The 20,591-nt window shown below is 46.5% G+C and overlaps 1 protein-coding gene and 1 long non-coding RNA gene across 7 annotated transcripts in view; one reads left to right on the top strand and one right to left on the bottom strand.

The window, feature by feature from the left end:
- Nucleotides 1-6,431, top strand: part of MYOM3 (myomesin 3) — a 50,483-nt gene extending 44,052 nt beyond the window's left edge. For all 6 annotated transcript variants that reach the window (XM_082684685.1, XM_082684684.1, XM_082684682.1 and 3 more), the window contains 8 exons: nucleotides 260-347; nucleotides 862-900; nucleotides 1,134-1,242; nucleotides 2,373-2,536; nucleotides 2,759-2,795; nucleotides 2,976-2,998; nucleotides 3,713-3,768; nucleotides 4,770-6,431. In XM_082684685.1, the coding sequence (XP_082540811.1) occupies nucleotides 260-347; nucleotides 862-900; nucleotides 1,134-1,242; nucleotides 2,373-2,536; nucleotides 2,759-2,795; nucleotides 2,976-2,998; nucleotides 3,713-3,768; nucleotides 4,770-5,060 (807 nt within the window). In that variant the 3' untranslated portion in view covers nucleotides 5,061-6,431. The remainder of the gene's footprint in view (nucleotides 1-259; nucleotides 348-861; nucleotides 901-1,133; nucleotides 1,243-2,372; nucleotides 2,537-2,758; nucleotides 2,796-2,975; nucleotides 2,999-3,712; nucleotides 3,769-4,769) is intronic.
- A 1,847-nt stretch (nucleotides 6,432-8,278) lies between these two features.
- Nucleotides 8,279-20,591, bottom strand: part of LOC309841568 — a 30,817-nt gene continuing 18,504 nt past the window's right edge. Inside the window, exons 3-4 of the long non-coding RNA XR_014299195.1 lie at nucleotides 13,356-13,409; nucleotides 8,279-12,265 (exon numbers count right to left, since the gene is read on the bottom strand). This is a non-coding gene — a long non-coding RNA (uncharacterized lncRNA). The remainder of the gene's footprint in view (nucleotides 12,266-13,355; nucleotides 13,410-20,591) is intronic.

The raw sequence follows: 20,591 nt of genomic DNA, 5'->3' as shown, positions 1-20,591 counted from the left end.
TCTGCTTCTGCCCTCAGTTCCCCCTCATCCCCACCCCGAGGCCCAGAGACAACCCAAACCTGGATTCAAAGAGCTCTGGAGCTAGAAGGAGCCTCAGCAATCACGCATTCCAAATGGGTAAACTGAGGCCCAGAGAGGAGAAAGGGGGGAATTTTGCCTGAGATCATACAGAGTTAGGAGCAGGCCCGGCGTCCAGGCTGGTTGGTACTCCTTCCAGAACCCATGCTGACACCATGAAATCTCTCATCTTTCTTTCCAGCTGTCCAAAGAGGACAAGGGAATTTATAGAGCAACGGTTTCTGATGACCGAGGGGAGGATGACACGATTCTGGACCTCACAGGGGAAGGTAGGAGTTGGCGAGGTTAGACATGGGCCATGGGGACCCAGGGAATCACACGGACTCAGAAGATGTGGGGTCAAATTTATGGGATCCCCATATCACTTGGAGGGAACAGAGAGCCTAAGTGACCTGCCCAAGTCTGCACAGCTGGTCAGTGGCAGGGGCCTGGTCTGCGACATCGACACCCTCGTTCTCTGTAGTATACCACAGTGAGCCAAAGCCAGAGTTCACTCCCCCGCCCCACACTGGGCCCCAGACTCTCCTCATCAGGCTGGTTGGCCCAGCCTCAAGAAAATGGTCAGCCTGGGCCATTTGTCCTCCCTCCATGGTGCCCCCTGCCCCATCAATCAGTGAGTGCCCCAGACCCCCTCCACCCCCAAGCCATGGGAGTCATCCTGCTGTGCCCCCTGTGTGCTGAGCTCTTCATGGTTCCACCAGCTTTTCCCAGGGACATACCCACCACAGGCACATCCCTGGGAGGTCCCTACATCAGCTGACCTTTCTCTCCATCTTCCTTCAGCCCTGGATGCCATCTTCACTGAGCTGGGCAGGATTGGTGGTAAGCAAGCCCCACTCCCTGCTTTGCTAGCCCTGTCCTGAGGCAGACAGCTTCCAGGGCCCCTCCAGCCAGCCTGGGCTACTGGGCCTGGGTTTTGTTTCCAGCCTCAAAGAATCCCTGCCTCCTCGCAATGCCACATTCCCCCCACCACCACACTCCCAGAGCAGGGCTGAGCTGGCTGGCCCCAACATGCTCTGCCCAAAGGACCTTGGCCTTTTCCTTTGCCTCCCCAGCCCTCTCTGCGACCCCACTGAAGATCCAAGGGACTGAGGAGGGGATCCGGATCTTCAGTAAGGTCAAGTACTTTGACATCGAGTATATGAAAACCACCTGGTTCCACAAGTAAGTTGACCTTTCCCTGCAGGCCAGGGGGGTAGAGGGTGGGGAAGGACAGGGGGCATCTGCCCCCGAGCCCAGTCCCAAGGGGTTGGCAGACACAGGGTCTCCCACCAGTCGTGCTGTCCGCAGAGGGAGTCGGGGATAGAGAACAGCAATTAAAGGTAGAGAAGGGAGGTTCCCCAGCAAAGGTCAGAACCCTGGTGGTAAAACCATTTTTCCTGAACATCCGTGACCACAGAAGGATGATTGTCTAAAAGCAGCATCTGGGAACTGGGGGAGGAAAGGAAGACCAGATGGTCAGGGGAGTCACGGTGCTCCTATGGGTCTTTGCAGCCCCAGGCAACTCAGGCAGCCAGGCTGAGGGGAGAGGTGCAGGCAGAGGGACCTGTGGGGCTGACGACTGACTGAGTGTCAGGGCTTGAAGGCAGGATGGATAAGTAATCCATAGAGACTCAGCCAGGAGCTAAGTGAGCACAGACAGCTTGAGAGCATCTTTTCCCAGGGCTGCTTGTCATTTGCATGCCTCAGCCTCGCAGAGCAGACATCACCGCACCTGCCCTATGGAGAAGGCTAGACTGACTTGGTCAAGTTTGTCAAATGAGTGAGAGCCAAAGCCAAGGGCTCCTTTCCCAACTAGAGTTACTGAGCCTAGTGACCAAGACCAGAGGCGACTAGAGGCGTCACCTCTGTGACCCAACACTGAAGACGTGGACCAAGTGTCTCTAGGAATGATGTTTCAGTAAAGACAGAAGGGAGTTTCTATGGTTTTTAAGGACTGGGGAAGGATGATTATTCAAAGAAATGCTGGAAGGGTTTAAGCTGATGAGAAGGAAGAGATGGGGAAGTGACCCCCAAGGGTGGGGGAGGTGGTAGGCGCTGACCCAGGAGCCTGAAGGACGTGTCACAGGTAGACTCAGCACGGGAACTTACCTGATGTGCCACAGATTTGCTGAACAAACAAATGAATGAGCCAACGAATGAATGATGGAAGGATGGATGGATGGTTGACCAGCTCACAGATCTGGAAACAAAACCCCAGGAGAGGAGTTTGGGGCAGGGAGTGCCTGTAGCCCCACAGCCAGCCAGCATGATGAGCTGAGCCAAGTCACACATTTCTTTGTCCTCATACTCAGAGAAAAGCGCCTGGAGAGCAGTGACCGGATAAGGGCTGGAACCACCCTGGATGAGATCTGGCTCCACATCCTGGACCCGAAAGACTCAGACAAAGGCAAATACACCCTGGAGATAGCCGCAGGGAAGGACACCCGGCAGCTCTCAGCAGATCTCTCGGGACAAGGTGAGCCAGCCACCTGTCTGTCTGCAGAGAAACCCATTTAGAGAATCCTAGTCTTTGCAGGGAAGGGGACTCCTGTCTCTCCATCCAGTCCGGGCACTGCCCTGAGAGAACCCAGGACGGGGAGGGCAGCGGAGGAACAGTCAGCACGAAGCCCTGTTCCTGCAGGTCACAGGGGCTGAGGGGTTGACGCTCCCCTCCCCTCCCCCTCTTTCCTTCTGGCAGCTTTTGATGATGCATTGGCTGAGCACCAGAGACTGAAGTAAGTACCCTTTGGGTGAATCATAGGCCCCTGAGGGTATGGCATGAGGTGGGTACAGGACCCCCTCCTGGGAGCCTGGGCCAGCTCCACCTTTCCCTCGCCACCCCCTCACCCCTGCCCGGGGCAGGCCTGATCTTTCACAAATGGAACTCAAACCTTTTACCCATTTCTGTTTTTCAGAGCCTTGGCCATCATTGAGAAGAGTAAGTCCTCTCATATTTCTGGTGTTTCCGTGTCTGGGTTTGGGGCACCTTCCCATGAGTTTACCTCCCGGCAGACGTCTAAAGTCCCGGGCAGCAGCAGCCCAACAGCAGATGATGGATGGATAAGGGTCCAAGGATCAGGGAGATGGTGGGTGTGGACCAAGCAGGCTCATGGACAAGGTCAAGGGCAGCAGCAGGGGCCTGAAAAGCCCGCATAGACAGAAATGAGGCTGGGCGGGCTCTCTGGATGAGGCCTGGGGAAGGGACAGCCTCGGAGCTGAAGCTGGTTCTGACCGGTGTGGACACTGAGGCCTCACCTGGTCTGGGACACAGGCCCAACCCCAGAGGGACGTGGCTTGGCCGCCAAGCAACAGGAACGCCCCCGCCAAATCCACCTACTTGAGCTTCATCACGTGTCCCCAGCCAGTTCCTCCTTCCCCACTCTTGAGGGCAGGGGCACCTCCCTGTCCCCTTCAGGTACCGGTCATTACCAGGATCACTTCAAGTCCATACCGCAAGCGCAGTATGTCCCCTGTCTTCTGTTGGGAAAGGCAAGGAAACACGTAATGCAAATTTAAAGATTTCCACCCAAAATGATGAAAAGGGAGAAAAGAAAACGTGGCTTAAAAATAAACCCTAGCTCTGTGGAACCTGATTCTGGGAAGCAGCTGGCAGGAAACCATTCATCACTGGAGTCTCTCTTTTCCCTTCCAGATCGTGCCAAAGTGGTGAGGGGCCTGCCAGATGTAGCCACCATCATGGAAGACAAGGTACTGAGCGACCCTAGCCCGTGGCTGGCCGGCCCACCCTGTGCTCCCACTGTTCTGTACCCATCAGAGATCATGGTACAAAGTAGCATCATGGATTCAAGAGCGGAAAGAGCCGGCTCTCCGGAGCTGGGCAGAGTGACCACACCTTGTTGGTCACGAGGAAACACTGAGCCTAGTGTCAGGCCTGTGGGGGTGTTCGCCCCACCTCCCCAGGTGGCCCTGGGCATCACAGACTTCTGTCTGTGAACTTCCATTTCCATTCCCATAGGAGTTCTACTACATGATCCCTAAAAGCCCCTCTTGACCTGAAAGTATGCTAGCCTTGTGTTCTAGAAAATGATCGATCATGTCTCTGTGGTGCTTACTTTGTACCAGACACTGCTCCCTGTGTGTGTACATACTGTAGTCTGTTTAATCATCAAGGCGGCCACAGGAAATAGAATATTAGTACTACCTTTAGTCACTCTTTATAGTGGAACAAACTGAGACCCAGAGAGGTCAAGAGACTTTCCTAGGGTCACACAGCTTGAAGGGACAGAGCTGAGAGTCAGTGTGCCGGTGTCCAGCTCCAGAGCGTGTTTGACCCTTACACTGTAGTGCTCTGTGTTAGAGCTTATTTGAGAATTTTCAAACCCCGTTCATAAATCTTCTTACTAAAGCAATATAGTCTTATTTGCATGGTAAAATCATAACGGCATATATGCGACAAAAAGCAATAAAGCAAAATTCAGGCCCGTGTGGGACAGATGATTGCTAGGGTAATGATGGAAATTCTAACTAGTAAGCATTCCTGTAGAAATCTTGAGGATGGAGGATGTGGGATTAAAATAAAACGTCTCTCCCTTTAATGTTATCCTTTTATGGGCTATAATAGAACTCACATAATAAATTTATCACCAGGAACAACCTGTACTGGGAGCTGTCTGGGGGAGTGAAGGTGAATGCCAAGTATGATTATAAGGAGGTGAGATGGAGCATTCCCTTCCTGTCCTTTCTAACAGACCCTGTGCCTGACCTGTGTCATCTCGGGAGACCCCACCCCTGAAATCTCTTGGCTGAAGAATGACCAGCCTGTCACCTTCCTTGACCGCTACCGCATGGAAGTGAGGGGTTCGGAGGTCACCATCACCATTGAAAGGGTCAGCAGTGAGGACAGTGGGCGCTACGGTGTCTTCGTCAAGAATAAGTATGGTTCTGAGACGGGGCAGGTCACCATCAGCGTGTTCAAGCACGGGGAGGAGGCCAAGGTGCTGGAAAAGAGAGTGCAGGCTGAGGTTCCACCTGTGGTCTAGTCTGCGTGGACCAGCGGGGTCAACCAGTAGGTCACAGCCTGGCACAGGCCACGGGGCAGGCAGTGGGGAAGGGGACAGGGTGGAACCCAGGACAGGGGGGTGGGGGGGAGGTGAGAGTGGAGTGGGCATGCCAAAGCGCAGAATTAAAGACATTACCGGGGTTCTGGGGGGGTCTCGGGGTTGTGGGATGGGCAAGACTCTCCATCCAAACTTTACATGAGCCTTGGCCTTTCTCATCTGCTAAATGAGAATTCCTACCCCAAGGGGTTGTTTCTGAAACACCCTGTATCAACCACATCCAGGGGTGCTCAACAGGAGGCGCTTTGTCTTCCGGGGGGACATTTAGCCATGTCCTTGTCACAACCGGGGGTGTCTGCTAGCATTGGGTAGGTAGAGGCCAAGGACGCTACTAAACCATAGCTCCCCACCACATAGGATTATCGGACCCCAAAGGGCAGGGGCACTGAGGGTGAGGAGCCCTGCTGTAAACCACTGGATGGCCATATCCTCCTTTAGGAGTCTGTATTTTCAATTCGCTTCAGTTCAGCAAACATTGATCTGAGCCCCAGTGTCAGGCTGGGGAGATCCCTGGAAGCAGAAAGAAAGATGATATGCAGGCCCAACCCTCGAGGCTTCAGCCCAGCAGGAGAGACAGACCTGGGTACAAAAGACTCCAGGACAAGGCAGATAAGGACGACAAAATGGATCCAAAGAAAGTGCCACTAGTGGTCAGAGGAGGGAGAAAGATGCTCGTCCCAGTGGGGGAGGGAGGGCTTTAAAACACCTTCATGGACCTAGGAGAACTGTGTTGGACCCTGATGAACAAGTTCAGTTTGGCAGTGGTGTTGGGAGGAGGACATTTCAGGAGGTGGGGAGATGCTACCTGGCTGGCCTTGTGTGCCAGGCTGGAGAGGTAGACGACCTCGGGACGTCTCCCAGCTCGGGGAGCAGATACTGGTGTGACAGATATGGTTGGCCTTGCCCAGCGGACCTCAATCCAGACCTGGGGCATGTCGCAGCCGTCCCACTTCCTTCTTTTTCAAAATAAGATTTGGAGGGACGGGGCGCCTAGGTGGTTCAGTGGGTTAAGCCTCTGCCTTTGGCTCAGATCATGATCCCAGGGTCCTGGGATCAAGCCCCACATCGGGCTCTCTGCTCGGTGGGAGCCTGCTTCCCCCTCCTTCTCTCTGCCTGCCTCTGCCTACTTGTTATCTCTATCAAATAAATAAATAAAATGTTTTTAAAAAATAATAAGATTTGGAGGGAGTGGGGTTTATAAAATTATAAATGTTTGTTGTAATATTTTGGAAAATCCTGAACATTATAAAGGATAAAATAAAAATCATCAATACTCCCACCACCAGGAGATAACCCCCGCCTCTGATTTCTAAAATGGCTTCTAACTTCGAGGATGAAATGAATGCCTCCTCCATGTGCCCACTACACATGAGGGCAGCGTGGCAGGTTAACTTACATGCCCCACAGCTCCCATTCCAGGCTGCCTGGGGGAGCCAGACCTGCTGTTCAGCAAAGGGTGTTGGGGGAACATGACTGTCCCTGGCTGGGAACAAGCATGGGAATTGTGCAGATCTGGAAAACACACATGCCTAGGGTTGAAGCCACACCTCGCTGTGTGCTCTTAGGCAATTCTTTTCCTTTCTCTGCGGCTCACTCCCATCTATAAAACAAGAAGGCTGAAAGATGATTTCTGAAGGCCCTTCTAGCTGACCTAAGAGTTTTATTACCTCCCCGAACCTCACTCTCTTTTGCTTTGCTCATCTCCTAACTGGTGAAAAAGAAGGCTGTATCCAAGCCCCTGCCCCATTCTTGTACTTGGCATCTCAGAGAAGATGTGGCTTCTTTCATGAGTCACTGCAGAATGGCACACATTTCCAAGAAATCAGGAAGCACAGTAACCGTGCTCTTCCTGCTAATTCCCATGAGGCTCATGTGCTCATGTACGTACTTCATCGTCACACAAAGCACTTTCGCATCTCCTCCACGAGATCGTCTCCACCCAGGGAGCAGGTAGGCAGAGGTCATGATGGTCACGTGCATACAACACTTCAAAGGTTAGGCAGCATTCTCCTCTGATCAAATGCAACAGCATCACTGAGTTGTTGAGTGCCCAAATGGTAAGTGGCAGAGTCAAGATAAGAACAAGAATCCCTGGGTCCTGGTTCAGAGGATGTTTTGCTCTACCACGCCACCCCCAAGCAATGTCCAAACCACTGGACTTCACCTTTGCCTTCTTCTCCCCTTCCCAGCCTCCTGCCCCCAATGGCCTCCTGCCCCCCCATCCCCCGGCCTAGGCTATTCTCAGCACCTGCTTGCTGGACCCCAGTGCTTCCTCCTTAGCTGCAATTCCCACTCGCTCCTTGTGTTCTTCTTATAATGGTTCATCCTGGGAAACATCTCAGCTGGTCTAGCCTGATCCCCGGTACCTTGTGTGGGACTCAGAGAGGCAGAACCTTGCGTCTCTTATCTGGTGGAGCCCATCAGTGAACACAGGAGCCTAGCATTCCCCAGGATCCCTCTGTGGATCTCCCAACATGCTGGACTTCCAGGGAGCCAGGCAGGGTTAGGGGAACAATGGCAGTGCCTTCCCCCCTTTATCAGACCCCCAGGCCACTCGTCTCCTACAGGTACCTGTTCTGTCACTTTCCGCGTACCAGCCTGGGGAGAATCCTTGACCTAAAGCCTTAAAACCTAAGAAGAAACACACAACACAGGGAGCAAGAATCCTAATGGGAAATGACCAGCCAGTGTAATAATTAACCTCTAACCACTCGGCCTTAGCTACCACACTAGTCAGATGTTTTCAATACCTTAAAATTTCCAAATCACTTCCAGCAACTTGGGTGACGTTTTCATGCCAAAAATACTTTCAGAAGTAACACTCCCCAGATGTCTCTAGCTAGAGGAAGCCAGATATTTTTTACTTACAGCATTTGAGAAAAAAAAAAAAAAAAAAAAAGGATAAATCTTGAGGCCAGAGGAGTTTCAGCAAAGAAGGGCCCTGGGTTGGGAGCAAAACAAATTGCAGAGCCTGGAAGGAACGTGCCCTCCGCTCCTGGGCCTCTTTCAGGTCCTGGAGCCGGCCCACACGCACGTCACTGCTTCATGTGTGAGCAGATCTAAAGAAAGAAACACGAGGCCACTCAAAAGCCTTTTTATTCCAATTACAGAAATGTTCATGATGAAATCAGTCTCTGGGCTTGCTTTAAAATACTCCAGTTTATTGGGTTTCTTTGGTTTGAGGGATTTCTTTTCTTTCTTTCTTTCTTTTTTTTTTTAAGTAGAATGAGGGAGATAAATGAAAAAGTTAGCAAAATCTTGATGACTCATCAAGCTCGGTGGGTACAGGCAGTTCTACTACCATTCATCTGGAGTCATAGTAAGCTTTTTTTATCCAGATATTAGTCAAGGATATTAGACACAGACAAGAGAGCTGAGTTCTTTTCTTGCAGACAATCTAGCACAGTCTGTTATTTTTCGATCGCACTGATTAAAATTAGTGCTAACACAGATACACTACAAGAAATCATTATCAAGTAATAGCTGTAGTTTAAAAATATTGCATACCCATCTGTATGATGTTTCGCAAAATATATTTTCCTGTCTGTAGCTTGGACAGTCATTTATTTAGTGGTATTCTTTGAGGAGCATAGTTTTTAGAAATTTTTATGAAATCCATTACATCCAAAAAAAAAAATTGTACATCCAAATGACTCATCTACTCTGCATTCATTCAACACAATCTTTACTGAGCTTGCTGCATGGAAGGAATATACAAAATTAAAGTTGGTGCCACCAGCACAGACTTGGCTTTGCTTTATTCTGTGTGTGACTTAATTATGCAACCTTCCTGTATCTCTTCTAGAAAAGGTGGCTGTTGTGAGAATTGGGTAAAGGGAGGTTGTCCAAGGAACTAGCACAATGCCTAAGTGGGGGGGACAGGGGCGGGGGGAAGACAGATGAGTCAGTCTGGCTCCCACAGAGTTCAGCACTTGTTTCTGCACATTTGTGACTGATGACAATACAGATGCTTCCAGAGACAGAAGCCCCCAACTTCACAAGGAATTTCTAAAAGAATATCTGTTGTATCTGTGCTTGCAAGAATGGAAATATCTTTTTTCAATTATAGAAATTATAAAGGTGGGTTGCAGATATATTGGACAACACAGAAAAGAACCAAGAAGAAAAGCAAAAATGTTCATAAGCCCACCACCCAGAAATAAGCAGAGTAGAAGACATTGTTTATTAACTAACATAACAGATATTCCTACTCCTTCCCTGCTGCAGCCTCTACTCTGGAAACTGGGAGGCTAAATATTCCCTTTTCCAGGCTCCCCTGTAGATGGAGACAGCCACAGGACCCAATTCTGGTCAGAGACTTAAGCAGAAATCTGCTGGGGCACCTCGGTAGGCTCTAGAGGTACCTAGAGCACCGTGCTACTCCTCTTCTTCCTTCCTATCTCAGATGTGGACATGATGCCTGGAGCTGAGGCAACCATCTTGTGACCATAAAGAAAACAGCATTGCGAGATGCCATACCTAATATCACCAAGCTGCCGATGGCACTCCCTCAAACCTCTAGACAACTTATCAGAGAAAACTAAACCCCTCTGTATTTAAGGCACTATGTCAGATTTTCAGTTCCTTAGAGCTGAAAGCATTCCCAATTCACACACCACCTGTTAACATTTTTTGATTTATTTCCTGCTGATCTTAACAGAGTTGGGAACTCTTATAATTTTACCTTCTGGACTTTTCATATGCCATCAAATCATAAGAATTTGTTCACATTCCCAAGAAGCATTCTAAAACCCCATATTTGTGTTTGTCTATCATGTGATTATGTAACATTTCCATATTCCTTCAAACTGTTTCCAATTTTTCCTTATTATAAATAAAACTCAGATAGACATCCTTGATATAGATCTTTGCCTACATCTCTGAAAAAAATTCAGATAGATTCAAGAAGAGGAATTGCTTGGCCAAAGAGCATGAATTATTAGATCAAAAACAGACTAGCTACACAGCAAGAATGGAAACCAGCAAACAGTGATGGTCCCTTGGGCCTTCCCCTCAGGGGCACAGGTGAGAAGTTAGTTGATTGGCCAACACATATTTTTATTGAGTAGCTATTTAACTCCAGGAAATATGCTAGGTGCTGGCAATATGGAGATGAACAAACCAGATAGGGACCCTGCCCATGTGTGAAATGTCATTTAACAGATGGCTACCCAGAGAGATGGCAGCTGATTTTTTTTTTAAGATTTATTTATGTATTATTTGAGAGAGAGAGAAAGAGCAAGCACAAGTGAGAGGGGCAGGGAGAGGAGTGAGAATCTCAAGCAGACTCCACACTGAGCACAGAGCCCAACAGGTGGCTTGATCTCACAACCCTGAAAACACTGCCTGAGCCGAAACTAAGAGTCAGATGCTTAACCAACTGTGTCACCCAGGATCTTACTTTTTTTGAACTGCTACCAACTGAGGAAAGCATAGGTACACCATAATTTGTATAAAAAGCAAAAACCAGGGCACCTGCATGGCTCAGTGGGTTAAGCCTCTGCCTTCGGCTCAGGTCATGGTCCCAGGGTCCTGGGATCAAGCCTCACATCAGGCTCTCTGCTCAGCAGGGAGCCTGCTTCCCCCACCCCCTCTGCCTACTTCTCTGCCTGCTTGTGATCTCTCTCTCTGTGTCAAATAAATAAGTGAAATCTTTAAAAAAAAAGAAGCAAAAGCCAACTGAGAAAATTATTTGTAATAGATATGAAAAACATAACACTAATATACTTAATATATAATTACAATCCAGTCATAGCATCAAACATGTTGTTGCAGAGGAAAAAAAAAAAAAAACATTTACGGGCATGCAAAGATGTTCAGGATAGGTTTTAACATCAAAAAGCAGATTTCAAATAGTATATAGAGTGTGAATGTACTTGATTAAAATAAAGTTGATATATATTTTTAGAAGACTAGAAGAATAAATATCAAAGTGTCAACAGTGAGTTATCTAGGTGATAGGATTACAATAGATGTTTGTTCTCTTACTGTATTTTCAAAATCTCTACAATAAACTTGCATTATATTTTAAACAGAAATGAGAAGTAAGACTTTTGAATGTTTTAAAACTACCACAGACATCTGCCCCATCTCGGCCAAGCTAGCCTCTCCTTATTCTCTGTGTTCCTTGATCCAGGACCATTTATTTTGCGCATTTACTTTCATTACTTTTAAAATTTCCATCTGGTTCTTTCTTAAAGTTATATTTCTTTATAAATATTTCCTATCTTTTCCTTCACTATGAACATATTTTCCTTTATAGCAAAGAGCATAGCTAAAATAGTTCCTTTAAAATCATTATCTGTTCATTTCAGGGCCAATCTTTGTTGATTATCTTTTCTCTTGAAAATGGATCACATTTTCTTCTTCTTTGCATGTCAAATAATTTTGGAGTGCACTGTGAATGTTATGTAATGGATGCTCTGGATTCTGTTACATTCCTCTAAAGAGTGCTGATTTTTGTGATTGTTGTTTTGCCAGGTAATTAAGTTGGTTGGATTCGAAGCACATTGTCTTTGGAAAAGCAGATCAAATATGAGTTTACTTCTTGTGTCCTTACCTGATCTGCTTGTAGTCGTTCCTCTACATATGCAATTTACTGGTCAGCCTGAGATTTGGAAAAAGAGTTTATAAAGAACTTGTGACTCTTCTCTCTACCTCTTACCTTTCCAGGATTTCTCCTTCACTTTCCAGTAGCTGTGGTTGCCCTCAACTTTGCCCTCTAGGTTTCAGGCCTGAAATACTATAGATTTTCTATTGGGATATTAAAAGACACCCTCAAATTGTAAGGCCATAAAATATTAGAAACTCATTTTGTACTATTCTTTACTTCCCAGTGTTAACTTCTTTCCAGGATCTGCTGCTTTTGTTTATCCTCCAGTCCTTCAGGTAAAATTTGGGGGTGGGGGGTAGGGGGTATAGAACACAGGTTAACAGCTACAGTTTGCAGGAGGATCAGTCTAGTTAAAGTCTATGTGGACATACCATCAGTGCAACTCCTCATTGTGATTTAGTGTCCTTGCTTCAATCTTCAATAGCACCTTCCAAGTGAGGAGCCCACATGGGCAAGGGGTCATTCCTCTCAGAGCAGCCATTCCTTCTGGGATTTCTGGCATTTGCTTTTAGATCTATAACACAGATATTGGAGAAGGCTGAGTACCCTTTGCCTTGGCATTGCAGAGACAGCCTAGCAGGTCTGACCCTTAAGTGGCTGCCTATAACCATACAGTCAGAACTCAACATACATTCTTTTGAATCATTTCAGCAAGTGGTAGCAAATCACTGAGCTTTGAGGATGGGTTTATTTTCAAAAACTGCTTAAAATCTCTTGGAGAAAATAGTATTGGCCTTAGACCCAGGCAAGAGGTTCTTCTTCCTCCAGGCCCCATGCTTTTATGGGGTACTCTCTGACCCTCTGCTGGCCACACCACTCTCGATGGGTCAAGGAGTCCATGAAGACAAGGGAACAAGGCCACACAGAGTCTATGACATCCCCCCCCCCTTATTAACTATGCACCCAGTATCCAGAAACCAGAATTCCCTGACCAAAAGTCTCCAAACTCACTTCCAGGATCTACATGGACCTCTCCCACAGGTGCAGAAAGCAGAATAATGAGAGTCCCAAAGATGTCTATTTAAAATAAACTATAATAGTTGAACAAGGAAGGCCTGGTCTGAATGCAAAGAAACCAATCTAAATTAGAACAAGGAAGCAATACACGGAATGAGTAGGGATGAGAATGGATTGGGGATATGGTGACAATGGTACACGTCCCTTGGGTAGAGCACAGCGGTTAGGCAAGTAAAGCCAGGCCGTCTGCATTAAATCCCAGCTCCCTCACTTAACCTCTCTGCGGTTCAATTTCCTCCTCTGTAAAACAGGGAAACTCTTGTGCCTTCCTCTTTGGGTACCTGCGAGGATTAATTATGTGTAGAGCATTTAGTAATGTACCCAGCATGTGGCAATTGCTCAGAAAAGATCAGCAATTTTTTTACTAGCCACTCCCAACAAGAAAACAGAGGCTCAGAAATGCCAGGGGGAAGGGCTGTATGGGAAAGACATAATCCAAAAATAAACCATGTCATGATTTTAAACCATTGCTGGTCGGTATGAAAGAAGAATCCATTTGAAATTGACTCTGAGGACACTCTCCTCTAGGGGCATTAAGTGAGCAGAGAAGGAAATGCCGTATCAGCATATTACTTGGATCTACTTACATGATACTCATATGTAAATTCTGTTTACTGGAAGCCAAAGGTAACAGCAGAAAGCTAAGGGAAAAGGAAAGAGGTTTAGGCAGCTTGAATCCTCATAACATCAAAACGAGAAGAGAGGAAAGGAGGTTCTATAACACCCTATGAGAAAGCTACAGCAATGTCTAAAATTAATGCATTAAGAAATAACCACACAAAACCTATCTTTAGAGCTGTATGGGAAGCCACTAGAAGAACTAAAAACAGAAGTATTTAAAGTGCTGCCTCCAGACTGCCTTCTGAAGGGAGAGCAACTAACTGCATTCAGTTTAATGAGTATGTCTCTAATACTCAATTTCTGGGTACACGATACTCAGTCCTCTAATCTCTAAAGCAGCCCGAAGGTCAGGTGACCTGGGTTCAACTCTCAGCCCATTCATTTTGGCCTAATTGCTGAACCTTTCCAGAACTCCATATTTTCAGGTAGTGATGCAAACATGCCTCCATTCCTGGGCAACTGATACTCTCCGTTTATCAGAAGATGGCTAGCAGCTGGGCTCTGAGGCCACCCAGCTCCCAGCAGAGCTTTCCCATCTAACTCTGAATCCTAAATTTAAGAGAATATGTTCACATAGCAGATTACAAGAGCACACAGCTTGCCAGTCCAAGAGCTCAGATCTCCCCAACAGTCAGAAACCCACGGACTGTGAGCTGGGGTCGGGCCCAGTAGTAGGGGGGGTGGGGCTTGGAGAGATTTGCACCTCCCAACTTTGCCCAGATGAGCTTGCTTTCCCAGCTCAACATCCTGGCTCATCTTTAGTTGCTCCCCACTTGCTTTTGTACTGATTTCTTAGGATACTAAAGATGCTTGATAAAGTTGTTTCATTATCCATCCAGTGCTCAGCATAGGACAACATTCTGAAATCATTTGTGTTCTAGAGAACATGAAAATAACACTCTGAGGGCCAGATGTTCTACTAGCAAATCCTGTTCCCGCAGAGATGTGGATCTACCTGTATGTGCCTACACACCTGTATATTTCATGTAAGCTGCTCAACGGATCTCTACAATTGCCCTTTGATGCGTGTAAACCAATTAGGGAAACGGAGATCAAGGAGGGTCGATGATTTGCCAGAGTCTACACAGTTACCAACTGGGTGACTCAGGATCCAAACCCCAGGTGGCCAGCTTTCAGACTCTTTGTCAGTGTACTTACTGTGATGTCTATACAACACCTTTCACATTCTTCACTATTTTCCCTGAAAACCTGATACATGAATCATTAAATTCAAATAGCTAGATGGGGCTGGCCGATACAGCAGCCACCAACACGCGGCTATAGCTCACGGGATGTGTGGCCAGTCCAAACGAAAGATGTGCTGAAGGAGAAAACATACGCCCACCTCTCGGACTTAGCACAATGAAAAGATTATAAAATAGCTCATTTAATCATTTTACATTGATTCTGTGAGGAAATGATAAGATTTCAAATACATTGGATTAAATAAAATATTAATAAAATCAACTTCACCTGTTTCTTTGCATTTTTTTTTTTAATGTGGCTACAAGAAATTTTTTAATTTTTCATATGACTCAGGTTACAGAACCTGGACAGAGCCACGCTAGACTGTTCAATTAACAGAGACACCTGTGGTTTAACAGAAGAAAAAAAAAAAAACCTGCGGTAGAGAGGCTGGGGAACAGAGATCTTTGACAGCTTCTAGCTGTGTGGTCTTAAGCAAACCACTTATGCTCTCTGAGCCTCAGGCTTCCCCACTGAGGGTCTAGTCCATATTTCAGTGAGCCCTTCCATCTTGACAGTCTAAGTGTGTACCAGCAACCACCTTGTCTCTCAGCACTTACATCTTTTTTTAAAAGATTTTACTTATTGGGGCGCCTGGGTGGCTCAGTGGGTTAAGCCGCTGCCTTCGGCTCAGGTCATGATCTCAGGGTCCTGGGATCGAGTCCCGCATCGGGCTCTCTGCTCAGCGGGGAGCCTGCTTCCTCCTCTCTCTCTGCCTTCCTCTCTGCCTACTTGTGATCTCTCTCTGTTAAATAAATAAATAAATAATCTTTAAAAAAAAAAAAAATAAAAGATTTTACTTATTTATTTGACAGACAGAGATCACAAGTAGGCAGAGAGGCAGGCAGAGGGGGGGGCAGCAGGCTCCCTGCTGAGCAGAGAACCAGATGCAGGGCTCGATTCCAGGACCCTGGGATAGTGACCTGAGCCGAAGGCAGAGGCTTTAACCCACTGAGCCACCCAGGCATCCCTATATCTCTGTCTTGTGAGAGTGTCTCAGCCAGGAGTTCTATTTGCCCCTTCCTGATCATAAACTCTGTGAGGATAAAATGACAGTACGTGAACTCCCCTCAGCCCCCACCCTGATTCTCACTGCACCATAAGCAGCAAACAGTTGGTGCTTAATAAGAACTCATTGGTGGTTTGATACTGGTTTCAAGTCTATTCCTGACAGCTCCTGCTTCTTTTTCCTCCATCTCTCCATCTTTCCCCCAAATATCCCCCCAGAGATTCACATAGTAGAGTTCCAAGAAGCGTGAAATGAGACTATAAGGTGGCAAAAGTTTTAAGCAGCTTCTTGCAACCTGATAGGCAACAGGTGAAGGGAAAAGCTGAAGGGCTTCTAGCACAGGATTCGGCGTCTTCCTTGGATCATCAGAGGTGGCAGAAGCATACAAATAAGGGGGAGACTTTTCGTGCTCTGTTTCTCTTCGCCCACTTTGAAGAGGACTCCCAAGTCATGCTGTGAATTTTGAAACGAATTTGGCTCAAATTAAAACACAAGCTAACTCTCTCTATGAACCTTTCCTCAAGAGTCTGCTTTTAGGCCAATGTTCTGAATTTAATGTAATTCTGAGCTGCTTGAGGACAGGTACAGGGTCTTGATCATTTTGATATCTCGGGTCTTCATGGTGTTGGGCAAACTGGAGACCAAAAAAACCCCAAAAAACTCTATGCTGGCAACAGAAAAATAAATAGAAGCCAAGACAGCAGTTATGAAGGTCAGGAACTTGGGCCGTGAAGCATTCACGGACCGCCACCATACACAGAAGTGTGATGACAGGCCGGGGCCCCATGCTAGGATGTGAGCCGTTGCATTTCATCCTCTTAACAGCCCTACGAGGTAGGTGACAATTATGTTGCCCTGTTCAATTTACCCGAGAAATGTGTTCCTTTCTAAAATATGTACTGAGCTCCTACTGAGGGTCAGGTACTACTGGAGGCACTTGAGTCAGTATTCTAGTGGAAGGAAGATAATAACCAAGCAAATAAATAAACAATCGTACCATCAATTCCACTCCTAGGTACGTACCCAAGGGAATGGAAACCAAGGATTCAAACAGATCCTTCTTTTTTTAAGATTTTATTTTTTTGAGAGAGAACAAGCAATCGAGAGAGAGAGAGCACAAGCACAGAGGGAGGAGAAGCAGACTCCCTGCTGAGCAAAGACCCCCCCCCCCCGCCCCAACACACACCCCCGACCCCGACACAGGGCTTGATCCCAGGACCCTGAGATCATGACCTGAGCCGAAGGCAGACGTTTAACCCACTGAGCTGCCCAGCTGCCCCTCAAACAGATCCTTGTACACCTCATAGCAGCATTGCTCACAATAGCCAAAAGGTAGAAACAATCCCAGTGCCCATCAACAGGTGAATGGATAAGCAAATTGTAGTACATCCATACAATGGAATCTTATCCAGCCTTTGAAAGGAATGAAAGTCTGACACCTGCTGTAACACAGATGTATCTTGCAAGCCAGACATAGAAGGACAAGTATTGTACGTTTCCTCTTACAGGAGGAACCCAGAATAGGCAAATTCATAAAAGAATAGAAGGACGCTTGGAACGCTCAGTGAGTTAAGCCTCTGCCTTCGGCTCAGGTCACAATCTCAGGGTCCTGGGATGGAGCCCCGCATCAGGCTTTCTGCTCAGTGGGAAGCCTGTTTCCTCCTCTCTCTCTCTCTGCCTGTCTCTCTGCCTACTTGTGATCTCTGTCAAATAAATAAATAAAATCTTAAAAAAAAAAAAAAAGAAAGAAAAAGTGGGATAAAGGTTTCTAAAAGTAGGATAGAGAATGGGAGGAGAAAGGAATGGGAAGGTATTGTTTACGGGTGTAGAGTTTCTATCTGGGATGATGAAAAAGTTCCAGAAATAGAGGTGATGGTTATATATAACATTGTGAATGTACAGTGCTACTGAGCTATACACTTAAAAGTGGTGGAAGTGGTAGATTTCATGTTATGTAGATTTCTCCACAATTAAAAAAAAAAATCAATTTAAAACCCAACCATTTCAGACAGCAGCATGTGAACAAGGTGAGGCCATAAGAGACCAGGACTGAGAAGGGAGTTATTCTAGATCGCGTGTCAAGGCAAATCTAGAGGATGACATTTGAACTGAGACTTGAAACGTGAGAGGTGTCAGCCATGTAGAGAATGTCCCAGGGGAAGGATCCTGCAGGCAGAGGCAACAGCAGAGAGAGGTTCTCTGGCAGCTGAAGGAGCCAAGGGCAGCAGGGACATTGGCAAACAAGAGGTGAGTATTAGGAGCTGTGGAGAGGTCAAGAGCCCTGAGGCCAGGAGACCGGGTAGGAGGCTACTCCACTGTCCAAGATCTTCTCTTTCCTATCCATGCCCTCAGCCCAGATTATTCTACCAAGTTCCGTGGCCTTAAGGTTCATTTAGCTGCTCATGTTATCCCACTTATATCTCCCTATTTGTAAATCAAGTTCGCATGCATCATAGATACTACTCAGGACCAAACCCTACTATTTCAAAGGATACAGCAACCAAAAGACATGCACAAAACATTCCTTCCTTGGGGAAGTCTGAGACCATCAGCATGGCTCTCATAAGTACTTCCTCGCCCACACAGGAGACATTGTGATTTGGATTTAACATGTAAGTCTTAAGCAATTACATGTGCCATCACTTACATGAGGCAGCCATATTGGTTATGCGGCACCTTCTTTTTTTTATGCCCCATTAAATACACAGCGTATGTAACATTTTCCAACAAGCAATGCCCCATGAATTCATAAACTCTGAGTTTATTTATAATAAACAACCCAGGAAGATCAAATATATACTAATAAATGCATTTTACAGATAAAGCTTATTATCTTTCTACTAGTACATACCATTTATTTGCTTACCAGGAGCCCTGGGTTGGTTTGTTTGTTTGTTTGTTTGTTTTTTAAGGATTTTATTTATTTTATTTATTTATTTGACAGAGAGAGAGAGATCACAAGTAGGCAGAGAGGCAGGCAGAGAGAGAGGGGGAAGCAGACTCCCCGCTGAGCAGAGAGCCTGATGTGGGGCTCCATCCCAGGACCCTAAGATCATGACCTAAGCCAAAGGCAGAGGCTTAACCCACTGAGCCACCCAGGTGCCCCCAGGAGCTCCGGTTCGAATACAGAATATTTGCAATGGGATCTGAGTGGAGATTCTTTTTTGTCCCCCCAAAGGGTAAAAAAGAATAGGTTACAAGTCTGCTGCTATAACTGTAAATGGAAAGTAACTATGTTCTCACCGTAAAAAAAAAAAAAAAAATGTAAACAGAACAAAAATACCTAAAATAAAAAGCAGAAGTCTCCCATTCCCCTCTCCAGTGTCACACACTCAAGACCTCCCTTCCTAGAGGTAACTACTGTTAGCAGTTTGGAGTGTATCCTTCTAGTCCTTGTTCATACATTCATATACATACATGTATATATAAAAATATAACCACCTGTGCATTTCTTTTCATATAAACAGAATCATACTATTCGTATTTTTCTACTTGCTTTTCAAACATCAGTGTTGAAGATTTTTAATGACCATTCCTTATCCTGTTTAACCAATGTATGGTATTTTTTTAAAGATTTTATTTATTTATTTAACAGAGATTACAAGTAGGCAGAGAGGCAGGCGGGGGGTGGGGGAGCAGACTCCCTGCTGAGCAGAGAGCCGAGCCTGATGTGGGGCTCCATCCCAGGACCCTGAGATCAGGACCTGAGCCAAAGGCAGAGGCTTAACCCACTGAGCCACCCAGGCACCCCAGTATTTTATTTTATATCCAGAACTAGTGTTTAGCCATTCATCTATCAGTAGACATTTAGGCAGTTTCCTATTTTTTCATCATTACAAACAATGAGAACAGGCATTGTATGTGACCCTTATTCAAACACCACTGGGCCAGGTGCCATATTTCTAAAGAATAGAATATTTCTGTAGGATATAGTATTTCTGTGGGATTAAGTAACTAGAGGTGGAACTGCTATGTTGAATGGGAGGTATATTTAAGTTTTTGATAGATATTGTCACGTCTTTCTGGCCTCCAAGAAAGTTGATGCTAATCTATGCCCCAGACAACAGGGTAAGACGTACCTATATTCCAGCACCAATAACCAACGCTTGCTATTATCGAACTCTATAATAGTCTATAATAGACTACTACGTTAGTAGTCTAATGGGCTTAAAATGACAATCTCAGGGCGCCTGGGTGGCTCAGTGGTTAAGCCGCTGCCTTCGGCTCAGGTCATGATCTCAGGGTCCTGGGATCGAGTCCCGCATCGGGCTCTCTGCTCAGCAGGGAGCCTGCTTCCTCCTCTCTCTCTCTCTCTGCCTGCCTCTCTGCCTACTTGTGATTTCTCTCTGTTAAATAAATAAATTAAAAAAATCTTTAAAAAAAAAAATGACAATCTCATTCACTAATGGATTTGTCCTACAAATATTTTTCAGAACTACTGTGTGCTAGTCTCTGGGGGGCTGTGTCCAGGAGGGCAGAGAAGAGAGCAATTGGCAGGTCATTAATTAAAAGGCATCCCTCAGGGGAAAAGAGAAAGCTCTAGCACAGAGCTGGGCATATGCACAGCCAGGGTAGGGATCAGTGGCTGAGCTAGAGAATGGGATAGGGGAGAGTTGGAAGCGACAATACGTGGCCAATTACAGATGGCATCCAACACCTGGGAGCAGAGTCTGGACCCTACTCAGTGGATGGCAAGGAGCCAATGCAGCTTCTTAAGTGGCAGAATGGGAAGACCAAAACGAGTGAGTTCCCCCAAAGGCAGTCCCCAAGACAAGGATTTGAGTATGAGGGGTTTATTTGAGAGGTGATCGCAGGAAGCACCAGTAGGGAAGTGGACAAGTGAAGTAGGGAAGAAAGGAAGACAAGAAAGGGGTTGGGGTGGGGGGGTGCTGGGTGACTCAGTGGGTTAAGCCCCTGCCTTCAGTTCACGTGATGATCTCAGGGTCCT

This window comes from Mustela nivalis (assembly GCF_964662115.1).
Source record: "Mustela nivalis genome assembly, chromosome: 10".
In the NCBI taxonomy this organism is placed as follows: Eukaryota; Metazoa; Chordata; class Mammalia; order Carnivora; family Mustelidae; genus Mustela; species Mustela nivalis.
The sequence above is the reverse complement of the archived record's forward strand: the minus strand, read 5'-3'. Positions and strand labels throughout refer to the sequence as shown.